At 42.6% G+C, this 27,675-nt stretch overlaps 1 protein-coding gene across 2 annotated transcripts in view; it reads left to right on the top strand.

Annotated features, from left to right (window-relative positions):
* The window catches only part of WDR13 (WD repeat domain 13), a 35,947-nt gene that overhangs the window by 2,742 nt on the left and 5,530 nt on the right, over positions 1 to 27,675 (top strand). For both annotated transcript variants that reach the window (XM_089675004.1, XM_089675005.1), the window contains exons 2-7: positions 3,802 to 3,888; positions 8,858 to 9,095; positions 14,623 to 14,732; positions 15,046 to 15,176; positions 20,685 to 20,992; positions 24,469 to 24,649. In XM_089675004.1, coding sequence (XP_089531130.1) covers positions 3,848 to 3,888; positions 8,858 to 9,095; positions 14,623 to 14,732; positions 15,046 to 15,176; positions 20,685 to 20,992; positions 24,469 to 24,649 — 1,009 coding nt within the window. In that variant the 5' untranslated portion in view covers positions 3,802 to 3,847. The remainder of the gene's footprint in view (positions 1 to 3,801; positions 3,889 to 8,857; positions 9,096 to 14,622; positions 14,733 to 15,045; positions 15,177 to 20,684; positions 20,993 to 24,468; positions 24,650 to 27,675) is intronic.

Consider the following 27,675-nt stretch of genomic DNA (forward strand, 5'->3'; position numbering starts at 1 on the left):
AAAAATGAAAGGAACACTTTTTAATTCGAGTATAGCATCAAGTCAATTTAACTCCTGAGATATTGATCTGGTCAGTTAAGTAGCAGAAGAGGTTGTTAATCAGTTTCAGCTGCTTTGGTGTTAATGAAATTAACAACAAGTGCACTAGATGGGCAACAATGAGACGACCTCCAAAACAGAAATGGTTTTACAGGTGGAGGCCACTGACTTTTTTTTCCCTAATTTTTTGACTGTTTTTCATTAGTTTTGCATTTGGCTAGGGTCAGTGTGACTACTGGTAGTATGAGGCGATACCTGGACCCTACAGAGGTTGCACAGGCAGTCCAACTCCTCCAGGATGGCACATCAATACGTGCCATTGGCAGAAGGTTTGTTGTGTCTCCCAGTACAGTCTCAAGAGCATGGAGGAGATTCCAGGAGACAGGCAGTTACTCTAGCAGAGCTGGACAGGGCTGTAGAAGGTCCTTAACCCATCAGCAGGACCGGTATCTGCTCCTTTGTGCAAAGAGGAACAGGATGAGCACTGCCAGAGCCCTACAAAATGACCTCCAGCAGGTCACTGGTGTGAATTTCTCTGACCAAACAATCAGAAACAGACTTCATGAGGGTGGCCTGAGGGCCGGACATCCTCTAGTGGGCTCTGTGCTCACTGCCCAGCATCATAGAGCTCGATTGGCATTTGCCATTGAACACCAGAATTGGCAGGTCCATCACTGGCACCCTGTGCTTTTCAGAGATAAGAACAGGTTCACGCTGAACACGTGACAGATGTGAAAGGGTCTGGAGCAGCCATGGAGAACGTTATGCTGCCTGTAATATCATTCAGCATGACCATTTTGGTGGTGGGTCAGTGATGGTCTGGGGAGGCATAACCATGGAGGGACGCACAGACCTCTACAGGCTAGGCAATGGCACCTTGACTGCCATTAGGTATCGGGATGAAATCCTTGGACCCATTGTCAGACCCTGCGCTGGTGCAGTGGGTTTTGGGTTCCTCCTAGTGCACGACAATGCCTGGCCTCATGTGGCGAGAGTATGCAGGCGATTCCTGGAGGATGAAGGAATCAATACCATTGAATGGCCCCCACGCTTGCCTGACCTAAATCCAATAGAATACCTCTGGGATATTATGTTTCAGGTCCATCCGACGCTGCCAGGTTAAACCTCAGACTGTCCAGGAGCTCAATGACACCCTGGTCCAGATCTGGGAAGAAATACCCCAGAACACCATCCATTGTCTCATTAGGAGCAGGCTCCGACGTTGTCAGACATACATACAAGCACGTGGGGGCCATACAAACTACTGAGGACCATTTTGAGTTGCTGCAATGAAATTTCAGCAAAATGGACTAGCCTGCTGCGTCATTTTTTCACTTTGATTTTCAGGGTGTCTTTGAATTCAGTCCTCTGTTGGTTGATAATTTTTATTTCCATCAAACGATGGGGCATCCTTACATTCCTAACACCTTGCCCAGTCCATATCAGTATAGTTATCAAGCATGATATTTTTCCCCATTGAGTTCTGATGTGTTTCACAGTGTTCCTTTCATTTTTTTGAGCAGTGTATAAAGTTCTGTGTTTTTATAGATAAGCATATATAGTCCCCTCAGGTTTATAGTCCTTCTATATAAAACTCTTACATAAAAAAACCCCAGTGGTGATCAAATACCATGAAAAGAAAGCTCTATTTGTGTGAAAAAAAATTATAGAAATGTAATTTGTGTACAGTGTAACCATGCAATTGTCAGTTAAAGTAGCGCAGTGCCATATAACAATAAAATGGCCTGGTCATGAAGGGGTAAAATTTTCCAGAGCTTCAGTGGATAAATAAATATTTTATCTTGATCTTGGCAGCCCCCTGACCTGGAGAGCATTCAGCAAGCTGTACTTTGAATTGGGCACCCCCTACCATGTGCAGTGTGGTGCGACATCCCTCTACAGGCTGCTGAGGCCATAACATCCACCTTATAATGTTTCTGAAACAGAACAGGTGCTATACTACTATGGGGGTCTCATTTTGGGATCAAACTTTACTAAACCTCTATAGGACCTCTATATTATATTTACAGTCAGGTCCATAAATATTAGGACATCGACACAATTCTAACATTTTTGGCTCTATACACCACCACAATAGATTTGAAATGAAACAAACAAGATGGGCTTTAACTGCAGACTGTCAGCTTTAATTTGAGGGTATTTACATTCAAATCAGGTGAACGGTGTAGGAATTACAACAGTTTGCATATGTGCCTCCCACTTGTTAAGGGACCAAAAGTAATGGGACAATTGGCTTCTCAGCCGTTCAATGGCCAGGTGTGTGTTATTCCCTCATTATCCCAATTACAATGAGCAGATAAAAGGTCCAGAGTTCATTTCAAGTGTGCTATTTGCATTTGGAATCTGTTGCTGTCAACACTCAAGATGAGATCCAAAGAGCTGTCACTATCAGTGAAGCAAGCCATCATTAGGCTGAAAAAAACAAAACAAACCCATCAGAGAGATAGCAAAAACATTAGGCGTGGCCAAAACAACTGTTTAGAACATTCTTAAAAAGAAGGAACGCACCGGTGGGCTCAGCAACACCAAAAGACCCGGAAGACCACGGAAAACAACTGTGGTGGATGACCGAAGAATTCTTTCCCTGGTGAAGAAAACACCCTTCACAACAGTTGGCCAGATCAAGAACACTCTCCAGGAGGTAGGTGCATGTGTGTCAAAGTCAACAATCAAGAGAAGACTTCACCAGAGTGAATACAGAGGGTTCACCACAAGATGTAAACCATTGGTGAGCCTCAAAAACAGGAAGGCCAGATTAGAGTTTGCCAAACGACATCTAAAAAAGCCTTCACAGTTCTGGAACAACATCCTATGGACAGATGAGACCAAGATCAACTTGTACCAGAGTGATGGGAAGAGAAGAGTGTGGAGAAGGAAAGGAACTGCTCATGATCCTAAGCATACCACCTCATCAGTGAAGCATGGTGGTTGTAGTGTCATGGCGTGGGCATGTATGGCTGCCAATGGAACTGGTTCTCTTGTATTTATTGATGATGTGACTGCTGACAAAAGCAGCAGGATGAATTCTGAAGTGTTTCGGGCAATATTATCTGCTCATATTCAGCCAAATGCTTCAGAACTCATTGGATGCCGCTTCACAGTGCAGATGGACAATGACCCAAAGCATACTGCAAAAGCAACCAAAGAGTTTTTTAAGGGAAAGAAGTGGAATGTTATGCAATGGCCAAGTCAATCACCTGACCTGAATCTGATTGAGCATGCATTTCACTTGCTGAAGACAAAACTGAAGGGAAAATGCCCCAAGAACAAGCAGGAATTGAAGACAATTGCAGTAGAGGCCTGGCAGAGCATCACCAGGGATGAAACCCAGCGTCTGGTGATGTCTATGCGTTATAGACTTCAGGCTGTAATTGACTGCAAAGGATTTGCAACCAAGTATTAAAAAGTGAAAGTTTGATTTATGATTATTATTCTGTCCCATAACTTTTGGTCCCTTAACAAGTGAGAAGCACATATGCAAACTGTTGTAATTCCTACACCGTTCACCTGATTTGGATGTAAATACCCTCAAATTAAAGCTGACAGTCTGCAGTTAAAGCACATCTTGTTAGCTTCATTTCAAATCCATTGTGGTGGTGTATAGAGCCAAAAATGTTAGAATTGTGTCGATGTCCCAATATTTATGGACCTGACTGTATATTTGACTTGTGAAGATTCTGTTTGTATGTCATAAAAAATCGGGCCACTGATGTAATTTTCAATATTACTTTTCATTTGTAGGATTGGTCCATCCTGTTAGACTGAGGAAACCTGTATTTTTCGTGGAATGGCTGCAGTTTGGCAGCAAGTCCTGGCAGTTGATGCAAGGTATTAAAACACAAGGATTCCTTTTCTAAAATGTTCTACCTGCAAGGTGTTTGCTGTGTATTTCACAATTTTCGCTGATGACCTTTTGTTTATATAATGTACACTGCAGGTCATAGTGGACTCAAAAGAAATGATGTGGGAAAATGTTAAGATTTGTTTTCTACATATAGGAACCAGACATAATTGAGCCAGTGCAAAAGTTTTTAAAGTGGTTGTAAACCCTTCCACATACCCAGTGAAGTGACTGGCCTCAGGTGATGCACAGAGGTTAAACAAATCCTCCTACCTAGGTTGTACCTGTTTACCTGCAGCCATCTCTTCACCACATACCTTCAAAGTGCAGAATTTATAAAGCTTGTCAGAGATTTCAGAAATCAGGGGGGCATAGAGCTGAAATTACACTCTGTAGAGCTCAGTGAGGAAAGCTGAGAGCTACATTTAGTCATGTTACAACCAAAAACGTACATGTATTTTATTGGGATTTTATGTGATAGACCAACACAAAGTGGCACATAATTGTGAAGTGGAAGGAAAATGATAGATGGTTTTCAAAATGTTTAACAAATAAATATGTGAAAAGTGTGGTGTGCATTTGTATTCAGCCCCCCAGAGTCAATACTTTGTAGGACCACCTTTCACTGCAATTACAGCTGTCTTTTTGGGGATGTCTCTACCAGCTTTGCACATCTAGAGAGTGAAATGTTTGCCCATTCTTCTTTGTAAAATAGCTCAAGCTCTGTCAGATTGGATGGAGAGTGTCTGTGAACAGCAATTTTTAGGTCTTGCCACAAATTCTCAATTGGATTTAGATCTGGACTTTGACTGGTCCATTCTAACACATGAATATGCTTTGATCTAAACCATTCCATTGTAGCTCTGGCTGTATGTTTAGGGTCGTTGTCCTGCTGGAAGGTGAACCTCCTCCCCAGTCTCAAGTCTTTTTCAGACTCTAACAGGTTTTCTTCTAAGATTGCCCTGTATTTGGCTTCATCCATCTTATCATCAACTCTGACCAACTTCTCTGTCCCTGCTGAAGAAAAGCATCCCCACAACATGATGCTGCCACCAACACGTTTCACAGTGGGGATGGGGTGTTCAGGGTGATGTGCAGTGTTCATTTTCCACCACACATAGCGTTTTGCTTTTAGGCCAAAAAGTTCAATTTTGGTCTCATCTGACCAGAGCACCTTTTCCCACATGTTTGCTGTGTATCCCCCACATGAATTCCTCGTAAACTGCCAATGGAACGTCTTATGGCTTTCTTCTTGTCATTCTTCCATAAAGGCCAGATTTGTGGAGTGCACGACTAATAGTTGTCCTGTGGACAGATTCTCCCACCTGAGCTGTGGATCTCTGCAGCTCCTCCAGAATTACCATGGGCCTCTTGGCTGCTTCTGATTATTGTTCTCCTTGCCCGGCCTGTCCGTTTAGGTGGATGGCCATGTCTTGGTAGGTTTTCAGTTGTGCCATACCATTTTCGGATTATAGATTGAACAGTGCTCTGTGAGATGTTCAAAGCTTGGGATATTTTTTTTTTATAACCTAACCCTGCTTTAAACTTCTCCACAACCTTATCCCTGACCTTTCTGGTGTGTTCCTTGGCCTTCATAGTGCTGTTTAACTAATGTTCTCTAACAAGTCTCTGAGGGCTTCACATAACAGCTGTATTTATACGGAGATTAAATTGCACACAGGGGGACTCTATTTACTAATTAGGTGACTTCTGAAGGCAATTTGTTCCGCTAGATTTTAGTTAGGGGGATCAGAGTGAATGGGACTGAATACAAATGCACGCCACACTTTTTTCAGACATTTGTAACAAAATTTGAAAACCAGGTATCATTTTCCTTCCACTTCACAATTACCGTATTTTTCACTCCATAAGGCGCACCTGACCATAACACGCACCTAGGTTTTAGAGGCGAAAAACAAAAAAAAAATATTCTGAACCAATGGACTGCATACATAGTACAGGGGATGACCAGAGACTGCGGACACAGTACAGGGGATGACCAGAGACTGCGGACACAGTACAGGAGAGGACCAGAGACTGGTCCTCTCCTGTACTGTGTCCGCAGTCTCTGGTCCTCTCCTGTAGTATGCCCGCAGTCTCTGGTCCTCTCCTGTAGTATGCCCGCAGTCTCTGGTCCTCTCCTGTAGTATGCCCGCAGTCTCTGGTCCTCTCCTGTAGTATGCCCGCAGTCTCTGGTCATCTCCTGTACAGTGTCCGCAGAGACTGCGGACATACTACAGGAGATGACCAGAGACTGCGGGCATAATACAGGAGATGACCAGAGACTGCGGGCATAGTACAGGAGATGGTTAGAGACTGTGGATATAGTACAGATCACCAGAGACTGCGGACATAGTACAGGAGATGACCAGAGACTGCAGACATACTACAGGAGATGGTTAGAGACTGTGGATATAGTACAGGAGATGGTTAGAGACTGCGGACATAGTACAGGAGATGACCAGAGACTGCGGACATAGTACAGGAGATGACCAGAGACTGCAGACATACTACAGGAGATGGTTAGAGACTGTGGATATAGTACAGGAGATGGTTAGAGACTGCGGACATAGTACAGGAGATGACCAGAGACTGCAGACATACTACAGGAGATGGTTAGAGACTGTGGATATAGTACAGGAGATGGTTAGAGACTGCGGACATAGTACAGGAGATGACCAGAGACTGCGGACATAGTACAGGAGATGACCAGAGACTGCAGACATACTACAGGAGATGGTTAGAGACTGTGGATATAGTACAGGAGATGGTTAGAGACTGCGGACATAGTACAGGAGATGACCAGAGACTGCAGACATACTACAGGAGATGGTTAGAGACTGTGGACATAGTACAGGAGATGGTTAGAGACTGCGGACATAGTACAGGAGATGACCAGAGACTGCGGACATAGTACAGGAGATGACCAGAGACTGCAGACATACTACAGGAGATGGTTAGAGACTGTGGATATAGTACAGGAGATGGTTAGAGACTGCGGACATAGTACAGGAGATGACCAGAGACTGCAGACATACTACAGGAGATGGTTAGAGACTGTGGATATAGTACAGGAGATGACCAGAGACTGCGGCCATACTACAGGAGATGACCAGAGACTGCGGACACAGTACAGGAGATGACCAGAGACTGCGGACACAGTACAGGAGATGACCAGAGACTGCGGACACAGTACAGGAGATGACCAGAGACTGCGGACACAGTACAGGAGATGACCAGAGACTGCGGACATAGTACAGGGAAAATACCAGGGACACATTACAGATGACCAGAGACTGCAGCCAGTGCAGGGGATGACCAGAGACTGCAGCCAGTGCAGGGGATGACAATAGACTGCGGCGAGTGCAGGGAATGACCAGAGACTGCTGACCTTTGGGGAGGGAGGGGGAGCGGGTACCTGAATTTGACAGGTACCCGCTCCCACTTCCGCGGTGTTGTTCTTCCCTCTTCTTCCTGCCCTGGCTTCTGTGACAGCCGGGTGCCCACTGCGCATGCGCGAGAAGCGCTGCGCTTTGTGATTGGCCCGGCGCCTTCTGGGCCCTTTGTGTCCCAGAAGACACCGCACCATTCACAAAGCGCAGCGCATGCGCAGTGGGCACCCGGCTGTCACAGAAGCCAGCGCGGGAAGACTGTGCAGCGCTGGAGCGAGGAACAGGTAAGGCCCTGCAGGAGAGAACAGCTGAGCGGCCAGCCCGATATTCTGACATGGTGGCGGCAGAAATACCGGACCGGCCGCTTTATATTCGCTCCATAAGACGCACTGACATTTTCCCCCCTTTTTTGGGGGAAAAAAGTGCGTCTTATGGAGCGAAAAATACGGTATGTGCCACTTTTGTGTTGGTCTATCACATAAAATCCCAATAAAATACATTTTACAGTTTTGATTGTAACATGACAAAATGTGGAAATTTTCAAGGGGTATGAATACTTTTTCAAGGCACTGTAGTATATACAATTGCTACACAAGCCATGTTGTAATTTAATGTTATTAAATATATCCCCTCTTTTTCAGTCTGGAGCCACTGCAATTTTCTGTACTGGAGGCATTCTGTATACAGTTGGTGCACAAAACACCCCCAGAAATGTTATTTCATGCTTCTGTGGTTGCCTCACTGATTTTCCCCAGAGTTTGATACAATTCAAAATTTAGGCACCCTTGCAATATTTTTTTTAGTTTTGATGAGATACTTCCCAAGAGTTAAATATTTCCAAAGGGATGCAGACCCTGCAGCTATTCTCATTAGAACTCTGAGATTGCACAAACTGATCATAATGAACCAGACCCTACCAGCCTGAATCACTCTGCAAGGGACTTATTGAAAAAAAATCCCAGCAATTTCTTCAGAGCAACAAAAGGTTGGAAACTGCTATAAAGTTTGTTAAACCCCCTGCAGTGTACATTGATCACGCAGAGAGTCCACGATATGGGGGCTACAGCTGTTGATCTGTCCTTTTGAAAGAGCTACTTATCTAGCTGTCATGCTGATCCCGAAGACTTCAATACTCTCTGAGGCACTTTTCCAGGACAATTATTAAAATCAGCTATTTTGACTTCACTTGCTGCATGCTTACTATAAGTTAGTGACTCAGAAATGATTGAAGAAAAATATATCAGTAATGGCAAAATGCATATTTCTCTCAGTACAGATTCCTTTTAGGAACAATGTAAACAAACTGTTACTTGACACTGCTTTGCATACTCAACAAGCTGGGAGACAATATGTGATGAAGCAAGAAATGTCACTTCAGATACGAGGGGACTCCAAGCTTCATATTCCATTAAGCCTGCCCAAACAGTATATATTGATAATAAGTATTCATATTCCGCCATAAGCACAACTATTACGACTTCTCTTTTTTTTTTTTTTTTTAAGCAGTGAAGTATGTGCACATATAAATTTATACGGTAACTAACCCACATTCTAACTCTGCCAGGTACAACGCATACCGCACTCCTGCCCATCCCCAGTTTCGCACACAGTACATCCGAAGACGCAGCCAGCTCCTCCGCGAAAATGCAAAGGCGGGGTATGATCCACTCTTACGGCGTCAGTACTTGAAATTGCGCAGCCAGCTCCTGGCGCAACGCTACGGCCCTCTGTCTGAGCAAAGCAGCTTCCGGGCACACAGTAACAGCATCCGAAGCTCTCGAACTACTTTGGATCGCATGGAGGTGAGCCTGATCCTGGGTTCTATTTAGTAAGTAATAAGCAAGCAGTATAGAAAATGTCCCAATCCTAAAACATATCTTTCATAAATTGTTTTCTGTGTTCAGTCTGCTTTAACTGAAGAGAAATCTGGTTTCTTATTACGATCTACATCCATGCTTTTAAAGATCTATTAAACAGTATCTACACTTTCAAAGTGGAACGTAAAGCAGAACTATACTGCATCTGAGCACTGCAAACCAAAAACACTAGTTAATTCATTTTTATTATTCAATGCAAACTCATCCATCCATTCATGTCTCTGTGCTTTATTTTGCTGAGAAACGACTTTGAAAAACACCCCCTAGCATTTCTGGCAGCAGCCATCTTGAGAAAGGGCAGATGGTTCATGTACCATTTACATCCAGGAATCCACCTGCTATTAGCTCAGACATGCAGACAGGAGGGTGTGCTTAGCTGAGAAAACTCCTTCTTCCCTCCTGAAGACTCCTGGGATGTATCATTTACCTAGGCCTGGAAACCAGGAAATAACTGAAGGAATGTAAAAAAAAAAAGTTTAAAACTAAGGAAATGTAATACACTTTCCTATCAATTTACTAATGCTAGCAGCATAAGGATTAAAAATAGCCAATGTTGATTGTGAGAGTGAAGTTCCACTTTAAAGTGGCACCAAAGTCTGGTTACCTTCTGTTGCTCTCCACCTCTTTCAAATCAATTTTTGTGGTGCTATTACTGCACCACATTAAAAAATAATTGCTTCTACTTCATAGATTTGCAAAGTACCTGTCTCTGTACACTGTGTAGCAGGCAGCACATTAGCACTGCTGCTTCCTCCCCTCCCACCAGGCACTAGCTGCACCTCCTATTGCTGACAGCCTCCTAATTATTGGAGTTTGTTATAGGCTTCCCAGTGTTAATGAGGAGGTGGAGACTCGGCTCCTTGAACAGATTGAAAGAGCTGCAAAGGCTGGGACAGTGATAATAATGGAGATTTTAACTACCTGGAAATTGACTGGAGTAATGGTACTGCATGAACAGGTAAAAGGGCAAACATTTTTAAACCTACTACAGGACAATTTTATGGTACAATTCAGGAGGCCCCAACTAGGAATTATGCTCTGCTGGACCTGGTAATCTCAAACCATGTAGAGCTTATTACGAATGTCCATATAAAAGAACATCTGGGTAGCAGTGACCATAACATGATTTCATTTATTGTTGGCTGTAAACAACAAACAATACAGGAAAAATAAAAATACTCAATTTCAAGAGCGCTAATTTTCCAAGGCTGAGAGCTGCTGTCCAAGACTTAGACTGGGAGAGAATATTGGCATTGATGAACACAGAAATGGGAGTTCTACAAAAAAACTGTGTGTGCACACACTGCAATATAGATTCCCATAGGCAACAAGTTTAAAAGGCTAAAAATCAAACCTATGTGGCTTACGGCCAAAGTTAAAAAAGCTATAGATAATAAGAAAAGAGCTTTTATAAATATAAAAAAAAAGGAACACTATCATCGTTTAAACATTATAAAGAATATACCAGAATATGCAAAAAGGATATAAAGGCCACAAAAATTGAAAACGAACGACAGACTGCAAACAATTGCAGGACCAACCCACAAAAATTCTTCAAATATATTAATAGTAAAAAGGTTCGGTCCGAGCATGTAGGCCCTTTACAAAATAATCTAGAGTGGGTGATTGGGGACAAAGAGAAGTCAAATCTATTAAATACCTTCTTCAGCTGTGTGTATACAAAGGAGCATGGGGGAGCTCTTGTCTATAATGGGCATGGTATTGACACAGCTCCAGATGATCCACATTGGCTCACAATTGATATAATCCAGAAATATTTAGAAAGAATAAAGGTGAATAAAGCACCTGGACTGGAAGGCATACACCCACGGGTCCTTAAAGAATTGAGCTCTGTCATGTCAAAGCCATGGTTTCTAATTTTTAGGGACTCTTTAATGGCATAGTACCACTAGATTGGCGTAAGGCCAATGTGGTGCCAATATTTAAAAAGGGGTCAAAATCTTTACCAAGTAATTATAGACCTGTTAGTTTAACTTCTATAGTTGGGAAGATACTGGAGAGTTTAATAAAAGACCACATGGATGAGTTCTTGCTGGAACAAAATATTTTAAGCAACAGACAGCATGGATCCATGAAAGACAGAAATTATAAAAAAAAATCAGATTTGTTTGACAAGGAGGTGAGCAAATCCTTGGACAGAGGGGTGGCGGTGGACATGCTATACTTGGATTTTTGCAAAAGCGTTTGACACAGTTCCCCACACACAGCTAATGTGTAAGGTAAAGTCTACAGGCTTGGAAAAATCTGTATGTAAATGGATAGAAAACTGGCTAAAAGACCGAATTCAGTGGTTAATGATTCATACTCTGAATGGTCTGGGGTTGTCAGTGGTGTACCCCAAGGTTCAGTGTTGGGACCCTTACTTTTTAATATATTTATAAACGATAAAGAGTCTGGGATTATAAATCCCATTTCAGTCTTTGCAGATGACACCAAGCTGTGCAGTGGAATAACGTCCTTACAGGATGTCTTCAATTTACAAGCCGACCTCAATGCACTGTTTAATTGGGCAACTATGTGGCGAATGAGGTTTAACGTTGATAAATGTAAGGCTATGCACGTGGGGGCTAAGAATATGCATGCATCGTACATACTAGGGGGGGGTACAACTGGGGGAATCAATGGTAGAGATGGATCTGGGAGTTCCGGTAGATCACAAGCCTAATAATGCCAAGCTGCGGTTTCTAAAGTGAGCAAAATCCTGTCTTGTAGTAAAAGAGGTATAGACTCCAGAGAGAGATATATTACCCTGTACAAATTAGTAAGACCTCATCTGGAATATGCAGTTCAGTTTTGGGCACCAATTCACAAGAAGAACATTGGGGAACTGGAGAAAGTACAGAGAAGGGCAACCAAACTGATAAGAGGCATGGAGGAGCTCAGCTATGAGGAAAGATTAGCGGAACTGAATTTATTATCTTTTGAGAAGAGGAGATTAAGGGGGGATATGATCAACATGTATAAATACATCAGTGGTTCATATAGTGAACTCGGTGTAGAGTTATTCACCCTGAGGTCATCACAGAGGACAAGGAAGCAATCTTTACATCTGGAGAAAAATAAATTTAATCTCCAAACAGGGAAAGGTTTCTTCACAATGAGAGCTGTGAAAATGTGGAATAGACTCTCTCAAGGGTTGGTTCTGGTTGCTTTAAAAAAAGGCCTGGATTATTTCTTGAATACACAGAATATAATGGGATACTAACATTTATAGGTAAAGTTGATCCAGGGAATATCCGGTTCCCTCTCAGGGGATCAGGAAGCAATTTTTTCCCCTGCAGGAGCAAATTGGATCAGGCTTTGCTGGGGTTTTTTTTGCCTTCCTCTGGGACAACTGTGGGTATAAGATTATAACTTTTTTTTATGGTTGAACTGGATGGACTTTTATCTTTTTTCAGTCAGACTAACTATGTAACTAGCAACCAATGATACTGACACAGCAGGCGAAGCCTAATAGGAAATCTGCAACACCAGTCAGGTTCACACTCCCCTTGTGCTTAATAGAAGGCAATGGGCAGAATCTATAGCCAATAGCAGGCAGGCTGTTGCCTATAAATCCACTCACTTTCTGCTGTCAGTTACAATGGAAGCAAATCTGATGGGGAACGAATGTCTGTGAATCCCCTTCAGGATTCACCCAAGCTACAAAATTCCTCAGCTACTGCTCTGTCTGTGTCAGCTTTTCTCAGCCAGGGTGCCATGAGGTTATTTCAGAGGTACCTTGGCAAAAGGTCTAAAAAATTGTCCAAAATTTGTATACAAGCCAGCGGGAGGATCAACCAAGCCACGGGTTTTCATTGTGCTCCATTGTAACCTTCTAGCCACCGGCGTCTTGACAACCATTGACATCATTAGTTGATAAAGAGGATGTCAGCTGCCTGCACAGCATCCTAATTTGACTCTCCCCTGCCCCTCTCCATCAGTGCTGGGGGTCTCATTAGCTCAGTGATGGAGAAAAACTGAGTGAGAAGAGAAACAATGGAATACTAGTCAGTACCAGTGTGCAAAGGTGTATTTGCTTTGGAAGAATAAATCACCTCTAATGTTGGGTGTCGTACATGTGTGGATGTTGCTGCGTTTTATATAAAACTAAAGAATAGTTTTTCACATTTTAGAATGGGGTACCCTTTTAAAACTATGGACAGTCTAGAGGCATCCCATTTTAGCATAGGGTGCCTCAAGACTGTCCATAATTTTAAAGGGTGCCTTGTGACTGTGCCTTGAGAAACACTAGTCTGTGTGACAGCTGCAGTGGTTGGATGGGAACTCCATTCTCAATGCATCACTGCATGTGTTGCATACCCCAAATAGATCGGTTTCTAAAATGTTCATGAATCTGTTGCACACACTGACATTTGTTGTGCGAAGGCACATCGGAATTCTGATGGGAATTCAAATCGAGTTCCCCTGACTGTCTCCAAGTTCCTTAGGTTACACAGCAGAGCCTGCAATTACGAGGAATCTGAGCAACCACAGGGAACTGTTATTTAATACTCCCAGGAGTTAGGAGTAAGTGTTTAAGGGCAGGCAGACATCAACTTGAGAGGCAGTGGTTTGGAAGGCAGATGAACAGTCTGACTCAGGCAGTGTGATGTTCTCAGGAGACCACATGCCCTGAGGTCAGGCTGGTGGTAGAGCAGCAGTTGTTAGACGTAAAGCATAATTAATCCAAAGAATACAATTCTTTTATCCCATCACCCCACATGTAATTGAGATGAACAGAAGTAGCAATATTTGAAATTCAGCCTGGGTGCTTTCTTTCGATCCTTCCATAGATAAACTGGAGGAGTGAGCATTGCCACCCAGCGATAGGAAGTGTGTTATTCACAGGACTAACAGTTGAAAAAAAAGGGGCTAACAGTCTGGAACGAGAATACTAATGCAGCCCCCAAATCTTAACATTGGTAGATTGCAATATAATGCAAACATGGATTTAGATATTCTTAATTTACGTTTAACTCCAGAGCTGCTCCCACACTGCAAGGGTTAAAAGCTCATTTAAACCTAGTGGGACCAGGAAAAGCAATTTTACTTACCTACTCCTCTGCTCTTGCTAAGCTCCTCGGTGCTGCTAGACTGGTCCCCACAGCCTCTTATCCCTCATGTTCTAGTCATGGTTGGATGTCCCTGTTGTCAGGATCAATGAAGCGTCCATAGCCTTACACTGGGTGTAGGGATGCTGAGGGACAGTCCACTGCCAGAACATAGGGGGATCACCTTCTGCTGGGGGAGTGGAGGATATGGTAAGTTAAAACTGCTTTTCCCATCCCTTAGACCAAACAAGCATTAAACCACTCCAGTGTGGAGGCAGCCTCACTGCAAGGGAGCATTGTTACTTCTCCTGGAGTTGGGCTGTAAGTGAAGGAAGAGCAAATGGAGGGATGCTGATAACTTAGCACTCATTATTGATTTACTGTATGTATTCTTTCAGGATCTGGAAGAAGAGCCAAGGTCTCAGGGGTCAAGAGGTCACAGGCGTTCGGTCAGTCGTGGCTCCTATCAACTTCAGGCACAGATGAACCGTGTGGCTCAAGAGGAACGGTAAGAAGAACCAATGGAGAATAATAAATTGTGTCACTGCATCTTCACATATTTGTAACTGTGCGCAATACAAACCTTGGTTTTTAGTCTCAAGATTGAAAACTATTTAGTTACATTTTCTTTGCTGGATGAAGTTCTGTACATTTTCAGTGGAAACATTTGCTTCAGTACAGATAGAGACTCCTAGATCTCACAAGCAATACAAAGAATTAACATGATCATAATGTAATATTATGGAAGTTATTAGGTTAGCATATTAAGTTAACTGGTGATTGATGCTTTCACTAAGTTCTACATTTCCTTCCATCCTCAGGGCTCCTGGCAGTGTGGTGCCTACACCACTGGCTGAAGCAAGCAGGGCAATGGCAGGTGACACTACCCTGAGTGAGAATTATGCCTTTGCTGGCATGTATCATATATTTGACCAACATGTGGACCAAGCTGGTAAGAAACGTGGAAAGTGTATCTAAATGTGACGGTCTAAGTTGTAGCAGCTCAACATTATAGCTTCATGTACCAGATATACTTACTGTTCATATACACGTGTGTGCATTCATTAACTCATAAACGGCCGGATGGGAGCACTGCAGGAGCGGGTTGCCATTCATAAACGGCGCCCACCATTTTAGCCTGGGAGCGTGCAGCACCAGAACACCGATCATTGTACGGGACCTCTGTGTGAGGTCCCAATTAGGGGCGGAAGGACCATTTGGAAACTGCCCGAGGGCCCGGGGTCAGTAGGGGGCCCCATGAGATGCCCCTGGTACCTTTTTCATAGGCTTTTTTGAGTTTGGGCAAGGACACAGGGGCCCCATGATCCCCTATTGCCTGGGGGCCCCATGAGTTGTCAGTCCACCCCTGGTCCCAATCAGTGATCACAAGAATAGTAGTAAGCAAGATGTCACTTCTGACATCATTGCTTACTACTTGTGAAATATGTGAATGATCACAGAGATCACATGGTACGAGGCTATTCACAACAGCCTTGTACCATGTGGCAAGCTGTGACCAATCACAGCTCTCATAGTATTTCTTTATCGGTGTAAAAGCAATCAGTGTAAAAAAAAAAAAATCTTCATCACCCCCCCACAAGTAATACAGTGTCACTATGGTGACACTGTACTGCTAGGGTAACAGTATGTTTAAAAAAAAACACAAATAATATAAAAAAATAAAAAAAAGTACAAAAAAATTATAATTTTTGGTTATAAACTAATTTGGGTTATTTTTTTGTTTACTAAAACGATAACTGAATACATTTTGGCCAAGATTTATGAAGAAAGATTATTTGCAAAATATAAGAAAAACACTTTTTCAAAATTTTTGGACTTTTTCATTTATATAGCAAAAAAAAAAAAGAAAATCCCAGTGGTGAATAAATATGACCAAAATAAAGTTTTATTGGTCTCAATGTTAAAAAAAATCATATGGGTACAGTGTTGCACAACCGCGCAATTGTCATTCAAAGTGTGACAGAGCTGAAAATTGGCCTGGACAAGACGGGGGTAAAAGTGCTTCTAGGCTTGAAGTGGTTAAAGAATGAATGCACATAATACTGTCAATGCACAAAGCTGCATGAGTTATTCTACAATTTGTTCATTATTTTATCTCCTGATAATTTGGGCACCAAAATATTCACAAAAACAACTTCTCAGAATCATTGTGAATCTACCTTTTTATGTACAGCATAAATAAAAAAAAAAAAACACAACTTTCACACATAATTTGCTTTTTTTTCTGTTGGAATCAATTGTAAAAATGTATGTGTGAATCTTGGGTGAAAGTTGTGTAACTTTTTTTTGTGTGTGTGAAAGAATTTATAAACCGACCCTTTTGTGGATTGAAAAAATAATTGGTTGTTAACCTCTTGCTTACTGCATAACATTTTTGTGATGGCAAGGTGATTATGCCTTAATGCCCAGCCACCGCACATATGCGTTCATGGGGCACCAGGGTTCTGTGCATGCTCGCAGCACACTGACCGAGCTGTCAGTGACAGCTCTTGATCATGTGACTGCTATGACAGCCAATAACATGATCAGGAAGTTGCCTGGAGTTCTCATCCACTTAAAAGGGCAAGCAGGAAGGGGTAAAGCTCTATTTCAGGCAAACGGCTAAATACACAGTTAAGATTTGTGAACAACCTAGCAAAGGATTTTATTCTGTCCAGCCAGTTTTGAGATTCATCTTACATTGGAAGTCTGCACAGGCAGGAATACACAAATGCACTATATTCTGTATTTTTATTAAGTAGATCTGCATAGAGTTGGACTTTAAATGAGAAAAGAATACCTAGGAATTAAGTTACACTTGAAAACATGTATAAAACAAATTAGCAGCACAATTAGTTGCAAATCAGGCTGCCTCTTTTTCCACAAAGTCTCCGTGACAGGTTTACAGTGTATTTGTATGCTGCGCACCTGTATTCCTGGGAAGCCAACTGCGATAGTTTGCAAAGTTATGGGGCGGATTTTCACTTTAAACAGATGCATAATTAAAACGTGGTCAGGTTTTATTCTGTTGCAGTGCCACTTTACAGTGGCTTAAGCAGGCTTGTACGAATCAAGCTATGATCTTGTAAATCTCTCTCACTGCTCCCATTTGGCATTGCTTTGCTACAGAATTGATAAATGTCCCCAGTGCATTAAGTAAATGTGAACCCAACCTGAATGACAACTAGTTTATAAAATCAAGTTTAGGCTGAATTCCCAAAACTTTTCACACTAGGTGCAGTAGAACTGTGCTGAACATGCTTGCGCAGTCTCACTGCCTTGCAAAAAGTACTACATGTAGTACTTTTACAAGCATAAAGTTCTTTATTACAGGTACTTGTATAGCGCCATCAATTTGCACAGCGCTTTACATATATATTGTACATTCACATCAATCCTTAACCTTCAAGGGGTGTACAATCTAAGGTCCCTCACATTCATACATACACATACTAGGGCCAATTTAGACAGGATCAAATTAACCCACCAACACTCCTCTGGAGTGTGGGAGGAAACCCATGCAGGCACAGGGAGAACATGCAAACTCCAGGCAGGTGGTGCCGTGGTTGGGATTCGAACCAATGACCAGAGTACTGACAGGTGGAAGTGCTAACCATTCAGCCACTGTGCGGCCTTTAAGTTGTATGACTTTTTTTTTTAAATCACCGTTCCTTTCAGAAGATAAGGCTCTTCCTGATTTGTTAGCATTATGAATAAACTCTAATGCAAACTTTTTTTTTTTTGTAAATAAAATACTGATTTTGACATTTCTTGCATCTTACCCTAGGTTCACACCTAAGCGTTTTGCAGAAACGCACTACAGTCCATTTAATATGATTTCCTATGGGATACATTCACATCTCTGCATTTTCACCTGGTGCATTTTTTGGAAAGGGTCAGGGACTTTTTTTTAACTCAAAAAGTTACGTTTTTGGTTCTATAGACTTCAATGGAAACGCCGCAGAAAAGCATGTAGTGCGTTTTTGCTCTGTTTTGCGTTTTAAATATGCCTAGCAACAAGAAAAAAAAATGCAAAAATGCAATGCAGAAACGGATCAAACGCAAACTACATAGGTGTGAACCTAGCCTTAGTGCTGCTGATCTCTTGCAGCCTTCTTCTGTCCACATGTGCTCCAGTTATGGCTCTACGCCATTTCTCAGGACTGGTTTACTTATGACAACAGTGGACCAGGTCTGCGTAATGTGTGTTTAAACAGCCTCTTGTAGTCTTCATGGGAAGCCCGTGAGACAGGATGCCAATACAAGCGCACAGTTGGGAGACAGGGATAGGGCATTGTCCCACCATAACAGGAAGGCAGGAGCACCAGGTATTTGAATGAAAGCAGATTTAAAAATAGTGAAAATTACTTTTGACATTACATTGTTCTAGTCCAGCAATGGGCAAACTACGGCCCGGCGGACCTTTTAATCCGGCCCGCGGAGTGTGATTAAAAAAAAACAGCCAGGGCAGGCAAACATTGGCTGTCAGGATGTGTGTAGGTGGGGCAGCGTGACGAACGTGAGGGGAGCTAGGCTCCTCTCACAGTCCGCCCTGAAGACCGGAACGGCGCGGGAACACGGCGAGAGGAATGCGCGGAGCAAAGGTAAGTAAATTGACACAGGGGGGACTTGGCTTACTACTTGGGGGGGGGATAGTACTATGGGGGATGAAATACTATATGAGGGATGAATTAATATGGGGAATGAATTACTATAGGGGGGATGAATTACTATGGGGGATGAATTACTATATGGGGAATGAATTACTATAGGGGGGATGAATTAATATGGGGAATGAATTACTATAGGGGGGATGAATTACTATATGGGGGATGAATTACTATAGGGGGGATGAATTACTATGCTTACTATAGGGAATATTACTATACTTACTATGGATGGCATGGTAGTGGCTGGGCCAGCCAGCAGCTAGTGGGGGGCATAAAAGTTTTGTAAAATAACTTTTTATGCTTTTCTACCTTAAATTAATCTAAACATTTAATGTTACAAATTTTAATTTATATTAATTCACACATAGACTTCATTCATCTACTCTTGGTCCGGCCCCTGGGTCCAATATATGAACCCATTGCGGCCCTCAAGTCAAAAAGTTTGCCCACCCCTGTTCTAGTCCATAGGAGGTGTACAGGGGTGGGGAGGAAGAGGTTAATTCTGTCTGATTGCGCCATCACGGAGGATAATTGGACTGGCCACTTTAGTATCTGTTAATTTAGTTTTTTTAAAGCTGAGCTGCTGAGAAATAATAATAAGATTATTCTAGCATAGAGAGAAAACTATTCAATCTCAGCTCACTTAAGGAGAAAGGTGACTACTCAATGAAGTTGGATAAGAAGCAATTTAATCTTTGTAGGGAGTTCTTTACGGTTCGAGTGGTAAGGATGTGAAACTCCCTTCCACAATCAGTGGTGTCAGCGGGAAGTGTCAATGTAAAACAAAAAAAAATTTAGATTGGCATCTTAGTGAACACATACCCACACAGGTTGAACTGGGTATACCTGTATGTTTTATTCAACCTTACAAACGAAAAACTTATGGGACCCAAAATCATAATGAACCATGTTCCTGCCCATTACCTTGGTTCTCCTATAGAGCATCCTGGAACCCAAGCAAGCCAGGACACATGCCTATGAAATCAGAGGCCAGTTTCTCTGGTCTTTGACTCATCCCAGTCCCCTCTTACCTCCCACCTTCCAGCCCATTACTCTGGTAGGTAATCTTATCAACCAATAGTAAAGCACAAGAGGTTAAAGGGCTGAGGCAAAAAGGACCACACAAGCTGCCTTCAGTTGACATGTCATAGCAAATCTTTTCTTTCTGGAGTCTAAGGCAACATGCAGACACAGTGAGGTGCCTACTGTTTGTTTCGCTTTTCTTCGTATACATTGAAATATGAATGTATTTCAGAGAGCGGCTGGTATACTTACTGGATTTGTCTTTTTATCAGCTTCCCATAATCTCCTGCACAGCAGAACTCTAAGGAAGGGGAGGCCAGCTGTGTCCAATCCTATTTACTGTTGTGGAGCTCACAGCTATTAATTTGCAATGGTGCAGCTATTCCTTCAGTGTTCACACAACAGGTTGTGGGAAGGAGGTGACACCACTATTTCTTAGCTGTAAAAGAGAGTTGTCACTCTTCTGGTTGAACTATCCAGCAGGGGTTCCAGGATGTCAAGAAATGGGCACAGGACAAATATTATGTAAAGTAAAGAATTTACATACAGTGTGTGTGTGAGGGAGTTAAAACTAGAGCAGCTGTGCATGGCAACGAAACCGCTTCTATCTTCAGCTTGATCAGTTAAGCATTGACTATGAAGCTAGAACCTGATTGGTTGCTCTAGATTCTGGCTGCTCCTGTTTAGAATTTCCTCAGTATATTTTTTTTAAGGTGTGACTTTAGATGAATGGATTTCAGGTTCTCTATTTCCATGTGTCTTTCTAGTCCCTAAGGTGCAGTTTGCAAATGATGACAAGCACCTCCTTGCCTGCTGTTCTCTGGATGGTACAATATCGGTTTGCCAGCTGGTACCAACACCCCCCACAGTGCTGCAGACTCTGCGAGGACACACAGGTGCAGTCAGTGACTTTGCCTGGTCATTATCCAATGATATCATCGTGTCCACCTCCCTGGATGGCAGCATGCGCATATGGAACACCCAAGATGGCCGCTGTATACGACAGATCCCTGACCCTGACTCTGCACAGATGCTGTGCTGCACTTTCCAACCAATCAACAATAATCTCACTGTGGTGAGTACAACATAGCCATCCCTCTGCCATTGTGGGTGGAGACTTTCTATTCTCTAAGATTAGGGATTATAGTTTATACTGCCACCTACAGGTGGATTGGACACTGGCAACCCCTCTAAAAAAAACTAAAGGATAACTCCTACTGCCAGCATGTCTAAGTTTGGTAACATAGCAATACTTCGTACATGATCATTAACAGAGAAATGAAACCAGCATCTCGTAACAGACTGTAAAAAAAGCATTTTACAGTAATTACAAAAATACTATTTCCTTTCCTGTCCATTGGGGGAAGACCGTAAATATTTAACCTTTAGGGGAACCAAAAGCAGTCAAAACTGGGGGATGGTTAGCACAGCAAAGAAACACCAACATGCCTAGGGGAAAAAAAATTAAATCTATGTTCGCCTGCAGCTCAAAGAGCTATCCAAAACTGGCAGAACGAGAGATAGCAACCTTATAGAGTGACACTAGACTTTAAGCCTTCATGAGATCCAAAAGCAGTCTCACGGGGGGGGGGGGGGGTCTGAAAGAGTGGAAAACAAATGGGGACTGGCTCAAAGAGCCACCACTAGGACCTTATGTCTGCAGCCCAAATCAGATGAGGCCTGAACATCCACCTGGTAGAGCATGTGAATACATCAGGGTGGTAGTCTGGATGAAAGTCCCTGACGTTTTCATAGATCCAGCAGAGTGGGTCTTGACAGGAAAGCATAGAACTCAAACCTTCAGACAACAAGCTTGGATTATGGCCTGCTTGAGCCCCCTGGAAATGCCAGTATGAGAAATGACTTCAACCTTACCAGCTCACGTCATTTAGGATTACAGAAGGAAATTTGTCTTCCTGAAAGAAGTGGTGCCTGGGAGGCTCTTGCAGTGTGAACTACATCAAGACAATGGAGGGAAGTTTCACTTCCCAAAGTTGCGCAATTTCCAGTGCAAGTTTGATGCCACTTTTATGCTACTATACACTCTCTTTCACTCAACTGGCATCAAAATAGTGCAGAAATCTTTTTTTTAAAAGTCACTGTAATGTCATTCACATAGATTGGAATAGGTGCCATTGACATAAGCTGCAACTGGTCATGCAACTTTGTTTCCAAAGTCACACAGTGTGAATGGAGCCTTAACATTACCTGTCCTTATGCAAAACTAGAAAGGGGTCCTTGCAAGTCAAGGCTGCCAGTTAAGACCATTTCGGTGCAGAAGTGATAACGACAAAAACATCACTTTATGGGTGAGAGTAGAGAGAGCAATGATACTAATAAATTCAAACAGGGCAGAAACCTGACCCTTGTTAGTGACAAAGTCCTGCTGCTGCTCCTTTCCCATGGAGAAACTCCTGGGGTGGATGCCTGAGACTTACACCAAGTGAAATATGCCTCCCTTGTCCAACAATAGACCTTGCAAAAAGTAGACTTTCTAGCTTTAGCAAGTATCCATTGCTTCTGCTAGATCAGGGGTGTCAAACTGGTGGCCCTCCAGCTATTCAGAAACTACAAGTCCCATCATGCTTCTACCTTTTGGGAGTCATGCTTGTAACTCAATCTTGCAATGCCTCATGGGACTTGTAGTTTGGCAACAGCTGGAAGGCCGCCAGTTTGATACCTGTGTGCTAGAGGATCTACATCCCCCACCTGTGACACAGGTCTTAGAACATCTGCAGGTATAGAGACCACTTCCCAGGATGTAGGCACTGACAAGGCTGAAGGGTAGAATTCTGCCTAGGACAGGATCCAATCTACATCCTTCACCGTGGCAAGGCTTCTGGTTTATCCCAGGTGCACCCGAGAAGCTAAAAGGGGAAGCTACATCTGGTAGTGCAGGGTCCCCATGGTAATGGGAAGAAATCACTGATCCATGGACATCCATACAAGGTAGAAAGTTTTCCCGGTGAAAGGAGGTGTTTGATAGATTTCCTGCAGTTTCTGGACACAAATGAAGAGATTCAGAGGTTTGAGATCCAGAATGAGAGAATTGCCCCCTTTGGGCTTGGGAACAAACAGCTTATCAGGTTGTTTCTAGTCTTTATAAACAGCTGAAAAATAAATAGGGTGCAGAAGGAAAGTCTGCAGCCCTACAAGTTTTAAATAATCCAAAGGCCAGAACCAGCACTGGCCAGTCATCTAGTTTTAGAGGGGTGCAGGAAAGTGGTTCCAGACACACCTGATCTGAAACATAAAAAGAAAAAAACAATTTAATTTTTTTTTACGTTTGAGTGTTTTTGGAGCTTCAAGCTACAAATCACTCAAGTGTGACTGCAGTCTTAGGGTCTAGAATCAGACTTGTTTTGACTGTAGTAAGGCATCATGTAAACTCAGGGTAAGAGTTAGGCCCTCAGATATTCACAAAACACGGACCGCTGGTAACAGGTAAGAGTTGTATAGCAAGAGGTGACCAGTGTCACTGTAGGAGGGCAACAGGAGCAGATCGAAGTGCTGCATGGCTCTTTGCAAGCAGAAACAGCAGCAGGGTGATGCCTCAACACTGTAGGAAAGAGCATGCGTTCACACCACTCCACTCAGCTCATGATGCAAGCACTCAGCCCTATGACATTAACCCCTTCCATGGCAAAAACAGGGAATTAAGGCATCCAATCACAAGTAATTGAAGGAATACACTCAATTTTACCAGAACTGGTAAAACTGAAGTCTGGAAAACACCCTTAATGGAACAGTGGCCAAAGGATATTCCTAGACTATGTGCAGACCTGGTCCCCTGAAATGCAGATAGCGATTGACCATGATAGAAAGCTGCAATCAACAGCTGAAACTTTAGGAGCAATAGAGAAGTCTCAATTGAAGAAGAAAAAAAAAAAAAAAAAATCGAAAAGAAAAAGAAGATGCTAGGAGGAAAAAAAAGGAATTCTTAAAGCAGAGCTGTAGAAAAGACATCCATCCTCTTGGCACACTAGCACAAGCCATGTTGGTAATGAGAAGAGTCATCAGTGCTGGCATACCTGTAGGTAGCAGTATAACCCGAAGTTTAAAGGCTTCCTGTGTCGCTCCAATGGGCAAATTTTTTTTTTATTAAAGAGAACCCTGGGTCAGTGTTTCTTTGATAAAAGGTGATGTTACCAAACCCAAAAGGAGGTATATTAGATCGGATTCTAGAAGCCCTAAAGGGGCTTTAGTTAAATATCTTCATAACAAGATAATCACTGTCATAAAAAAGTTAGATTACTCGCTCTCTGAAAAAAAATCTAAGTTTTTGTAAAAGTGATTTTTTTTTTTTTTTTAATATACCTAATGACTATACTTGACTCATCCTACATGACCAGACTAGTCTCATTTCTGGCCAGCTGTTGTCATAGTCTCGTTCACAATAGATTGAGACTACCTGTATCATGTCTTAATTGTTATTTCTACTCCTCCAATGTGGAAACAACATGGAATTAGTAACATTTTCACGCAAATGTCTTCATAGACTATGAAGATGTAACACTTATGACATTACCTTGTTACTCTCCTCTCTTTCAGGTTGGTAATGGGAAACATAATGTCCATGTTATGAACATATCCACAGGTAAAAAAGTGAAAGGAGGCAGCAGTAAGCTGACAGGCCGAGTACTGTCCCTGTCCTTTGATTCTGCAGGCCGTATACTATGGACTGGTGATGATCGTGGGAGTATATACTCATTCCTTTTTGACATGGCTACAGGTGAGCAAGAGCTACTGCAGGGACCATCCACAGCAGACCAGTGGCTGTATTATAAAAACAGGAAAGAGTAAGGTGACAGGATTTTCAAAATGATAATCAGGAACACCCTAAAACCAAGCAAAGCCTGCTACACCTGTGCAGCTGCAGAAAGCACCATATCTTTGCAGAATGGGGAGAAGTCTGTGGCATAGAAGCAGCACATAACTTCTCCAGCACCCCCATACCTCTCTCCGTACAGATAATTACCAACATACTCATGTGACAGGTCATGTCTCAGGCTGCATTTAGAGGTGGCTGCCAGTAAAGGGCTCTCCAGTCAGAATCCAGTTCAGTATACTAATGGCACAAAGTGTCGTTGCTCCTGATTTACTTAAGTATCCAAGAGGAGGAGTAGATGGGTCCTGTTGTGAATATCTACTCCCTTGTCCTGGCTCTGTACTATAGTGTAGTGTTGACTTACCCGCTTAAGGTTCAGATGTGCATTGCAGGTCACCAATTAGGAACAAGGTGGCAAATAATCCATATCCTAATCTCCCATTAGAGTCTACAAAAGTCAAGAAGGGAGGAACTGGATAGGCCATGCAATATCAAAATGTGACATCATCAGACACACCCCTTCCCTCCCTCCTCTTGCTCCAGGTCAATCACAGAAATGTTGCTAAGATTGCTAACCCCACAGCTGCCTGGGATAAGGATACGATCACCTTTTGTAACATTACACCCATATTCACAGTGTAAGACGTTACAATTGTACTGGCCCCCGATTTTCTTCTCCTGCTTGCTGTCACAATAAAAAAAAACAAAAAAACAAAAAAAAAAAAAACACACAACACCACATACGGCTGTGCAGGGCTCCACCTGTGTCACCCGTTCACTGTGTTCTCTGAATGGGAAGACTACAAGTCCCAACAGCCTTTGCAGCTGTTGGCTTGTAGTTCTCAAACTACAGTGCATCCAGAAAGTATTCACAGCGCTTAACTTTTGCTACATTTTGTAACGTTACAGCCTTATTCCAAAATGGATTAAAGTCATTTTTTTCTCCCCTCAACATTCTACAAACAATACCCTAAAATGACAATTTGAAAGAAGTTAGTTTTTAAATCTTTGCAGATTATTAAGGGCCGGTTCACACTATAGAAATGCAGTCCAGATGCGTTCGGGATGTGTTTTTTCATGTGCATTTGACGCGTTACAGTTAATTTATTACTCTTATTCTTCAATTTAAATAGGGACATGTGCGTTCTACCACGTTCCAGTACAGTTCTGTGAATAAAAACAAATGCAGCATGTTCTTTTTTTTTTTTTTTTCTGCAACTGGACCTGCAAGCACTGATGAGAACTATGACATTGACAAACATATAATCTACTTTGTGTGCTTTGGATGCAGAAAAAAAAGCAACTGAAACACGTAGTGTGAACTGGCCCCAAAAATAAAAAACGAAAAAAAACCCAAATGTACAAAAGTATTCACAGCCTTTGCTCAATACTTTGTTGAAGCACCTTTAGCACCAATTACAGCCTCAAGCTGTTTAGAGTATGATGCTACAAGCTTGGCACACCTATTTTTGGGCAATTTGTCCCATTCTTCTTTGCAGTACCTTTCAAGCCTCATCAGGTTGGATGGGGAACGTCGGTGCACAGCCATTTTCAGATCCCCACAGTGAGATGCTGCCACCACGCTTCACTGTAGGGATGGTATTGGCCAGGTGGTAAGCATGACGCTTAGCATTCAGGCCAAAGAGTTTCATCTTTGTTTCATCAGACCCGAGTTTTGTTTCTCATGGTCAGAGTCCCTTAGGTGCCTTTTGGCAGACTCCAGGCGAACTGCCATTTCCCTTTTACTGAGGGGTGGCTTCCATCTGGCCTCTCCACCAATCAGGCCTGTATGGTAGAGTGCTGCAGAAATGGTTGTTCTTCTGGAAGGTTCTCTTCTATCCACAGTGAAACACTGGAGCTCTTTCTGAGTGACCAGCAGGTGCTTGATTACCTCCCTGGCTAAGGTCCTTCTCCCTCGATCACTCATTTTGGCCAGGCGGCACATTCTAGGAAGATTCCTGGTGGTTACAAACGTCTTCCATTTACGGATGATGGAGGCCACTGTGCTCATTGGAACCTTCAATGCTGCAGAAATTTTTCTGTACCCTTCCCCAGATCTGTGCCTTGATATAATCCTGTCTTGGAGGTCTACGAACAACTCTTTGGACTTCATGGCTTGGTTTGGTTTGTGCTCTGACATGCACTGTTAACTGTGGGACCTTATATAGACATGTTTATGCCTTTCCAAATCATGTCCAATCAACTGAATTTCCCCAGGGATGTTGAATTCCTATCACCCAGGCCCCAGGACATGTAGTTCCGGGGACAGAGCAGGTAGTTTTTTTTTCTTTACCTTCAGCCCTGCTGCAGGCAAGCACCTGTCAGGTGGAAGCACTTGGGCGGCAGTGCTGCTGCTCAAATACTTCCACACAGTGCTAGCCTCACTGCCCAAATACTTCCACACGATGTGCACTGCATTAGATTTAGGGAGACATACAGGGTATTTTAGACCCGGGATGCCTCAATAAAGAGAACCTGTCACCAAAAAATCATCACATAGGGGACACTGTCGCCTATGTGATGAAGGCAACATTTTTTTAAATTGTAAAAAATGAAAGTTACACCCAAGCACATAACGTCCCTCACATATACACACATACAAACGTAAAAGCACACGCTGGAGCACCTACGCATGAAAACGTAGATTGCAATGCACATTACATATCAATGTGCACGCCAGAATGAGAGAGAGCATTCTGGCACCAGACCTCCTCCGTAACACTATACTGATGACCTAGAAGGGGCTTTAAAAGCATCACCTATACAAAATATAGGATACTAAAGTTCATCGCCATTTCACGATTGCACGCAAATTTAAGGTTTGACAAGCTGGATATCTATTTACTTGCTGCAACCTCATCTTTTATATTTTACAAAAAAAAAGGGTAATTATTGCTTTTTTGTGCCCTAAAATTAACTTTTACTGAAAT

This window comes from Staurois parvus, unplaced genomic scaffold, assembly GCF_062004578.1.
Source record: "Staurois parvus isolate SC_StPar_1 unplaced genomic scaffold, SC_StPar_1.0 ptg000154l, whole genome shotgun sequence".
Taxonomy (NCBI): Eukaryota; Metazoa; Chordata; class Amphibia; order Anura; family Ranidae; genus Staurois; species Staurois parvus.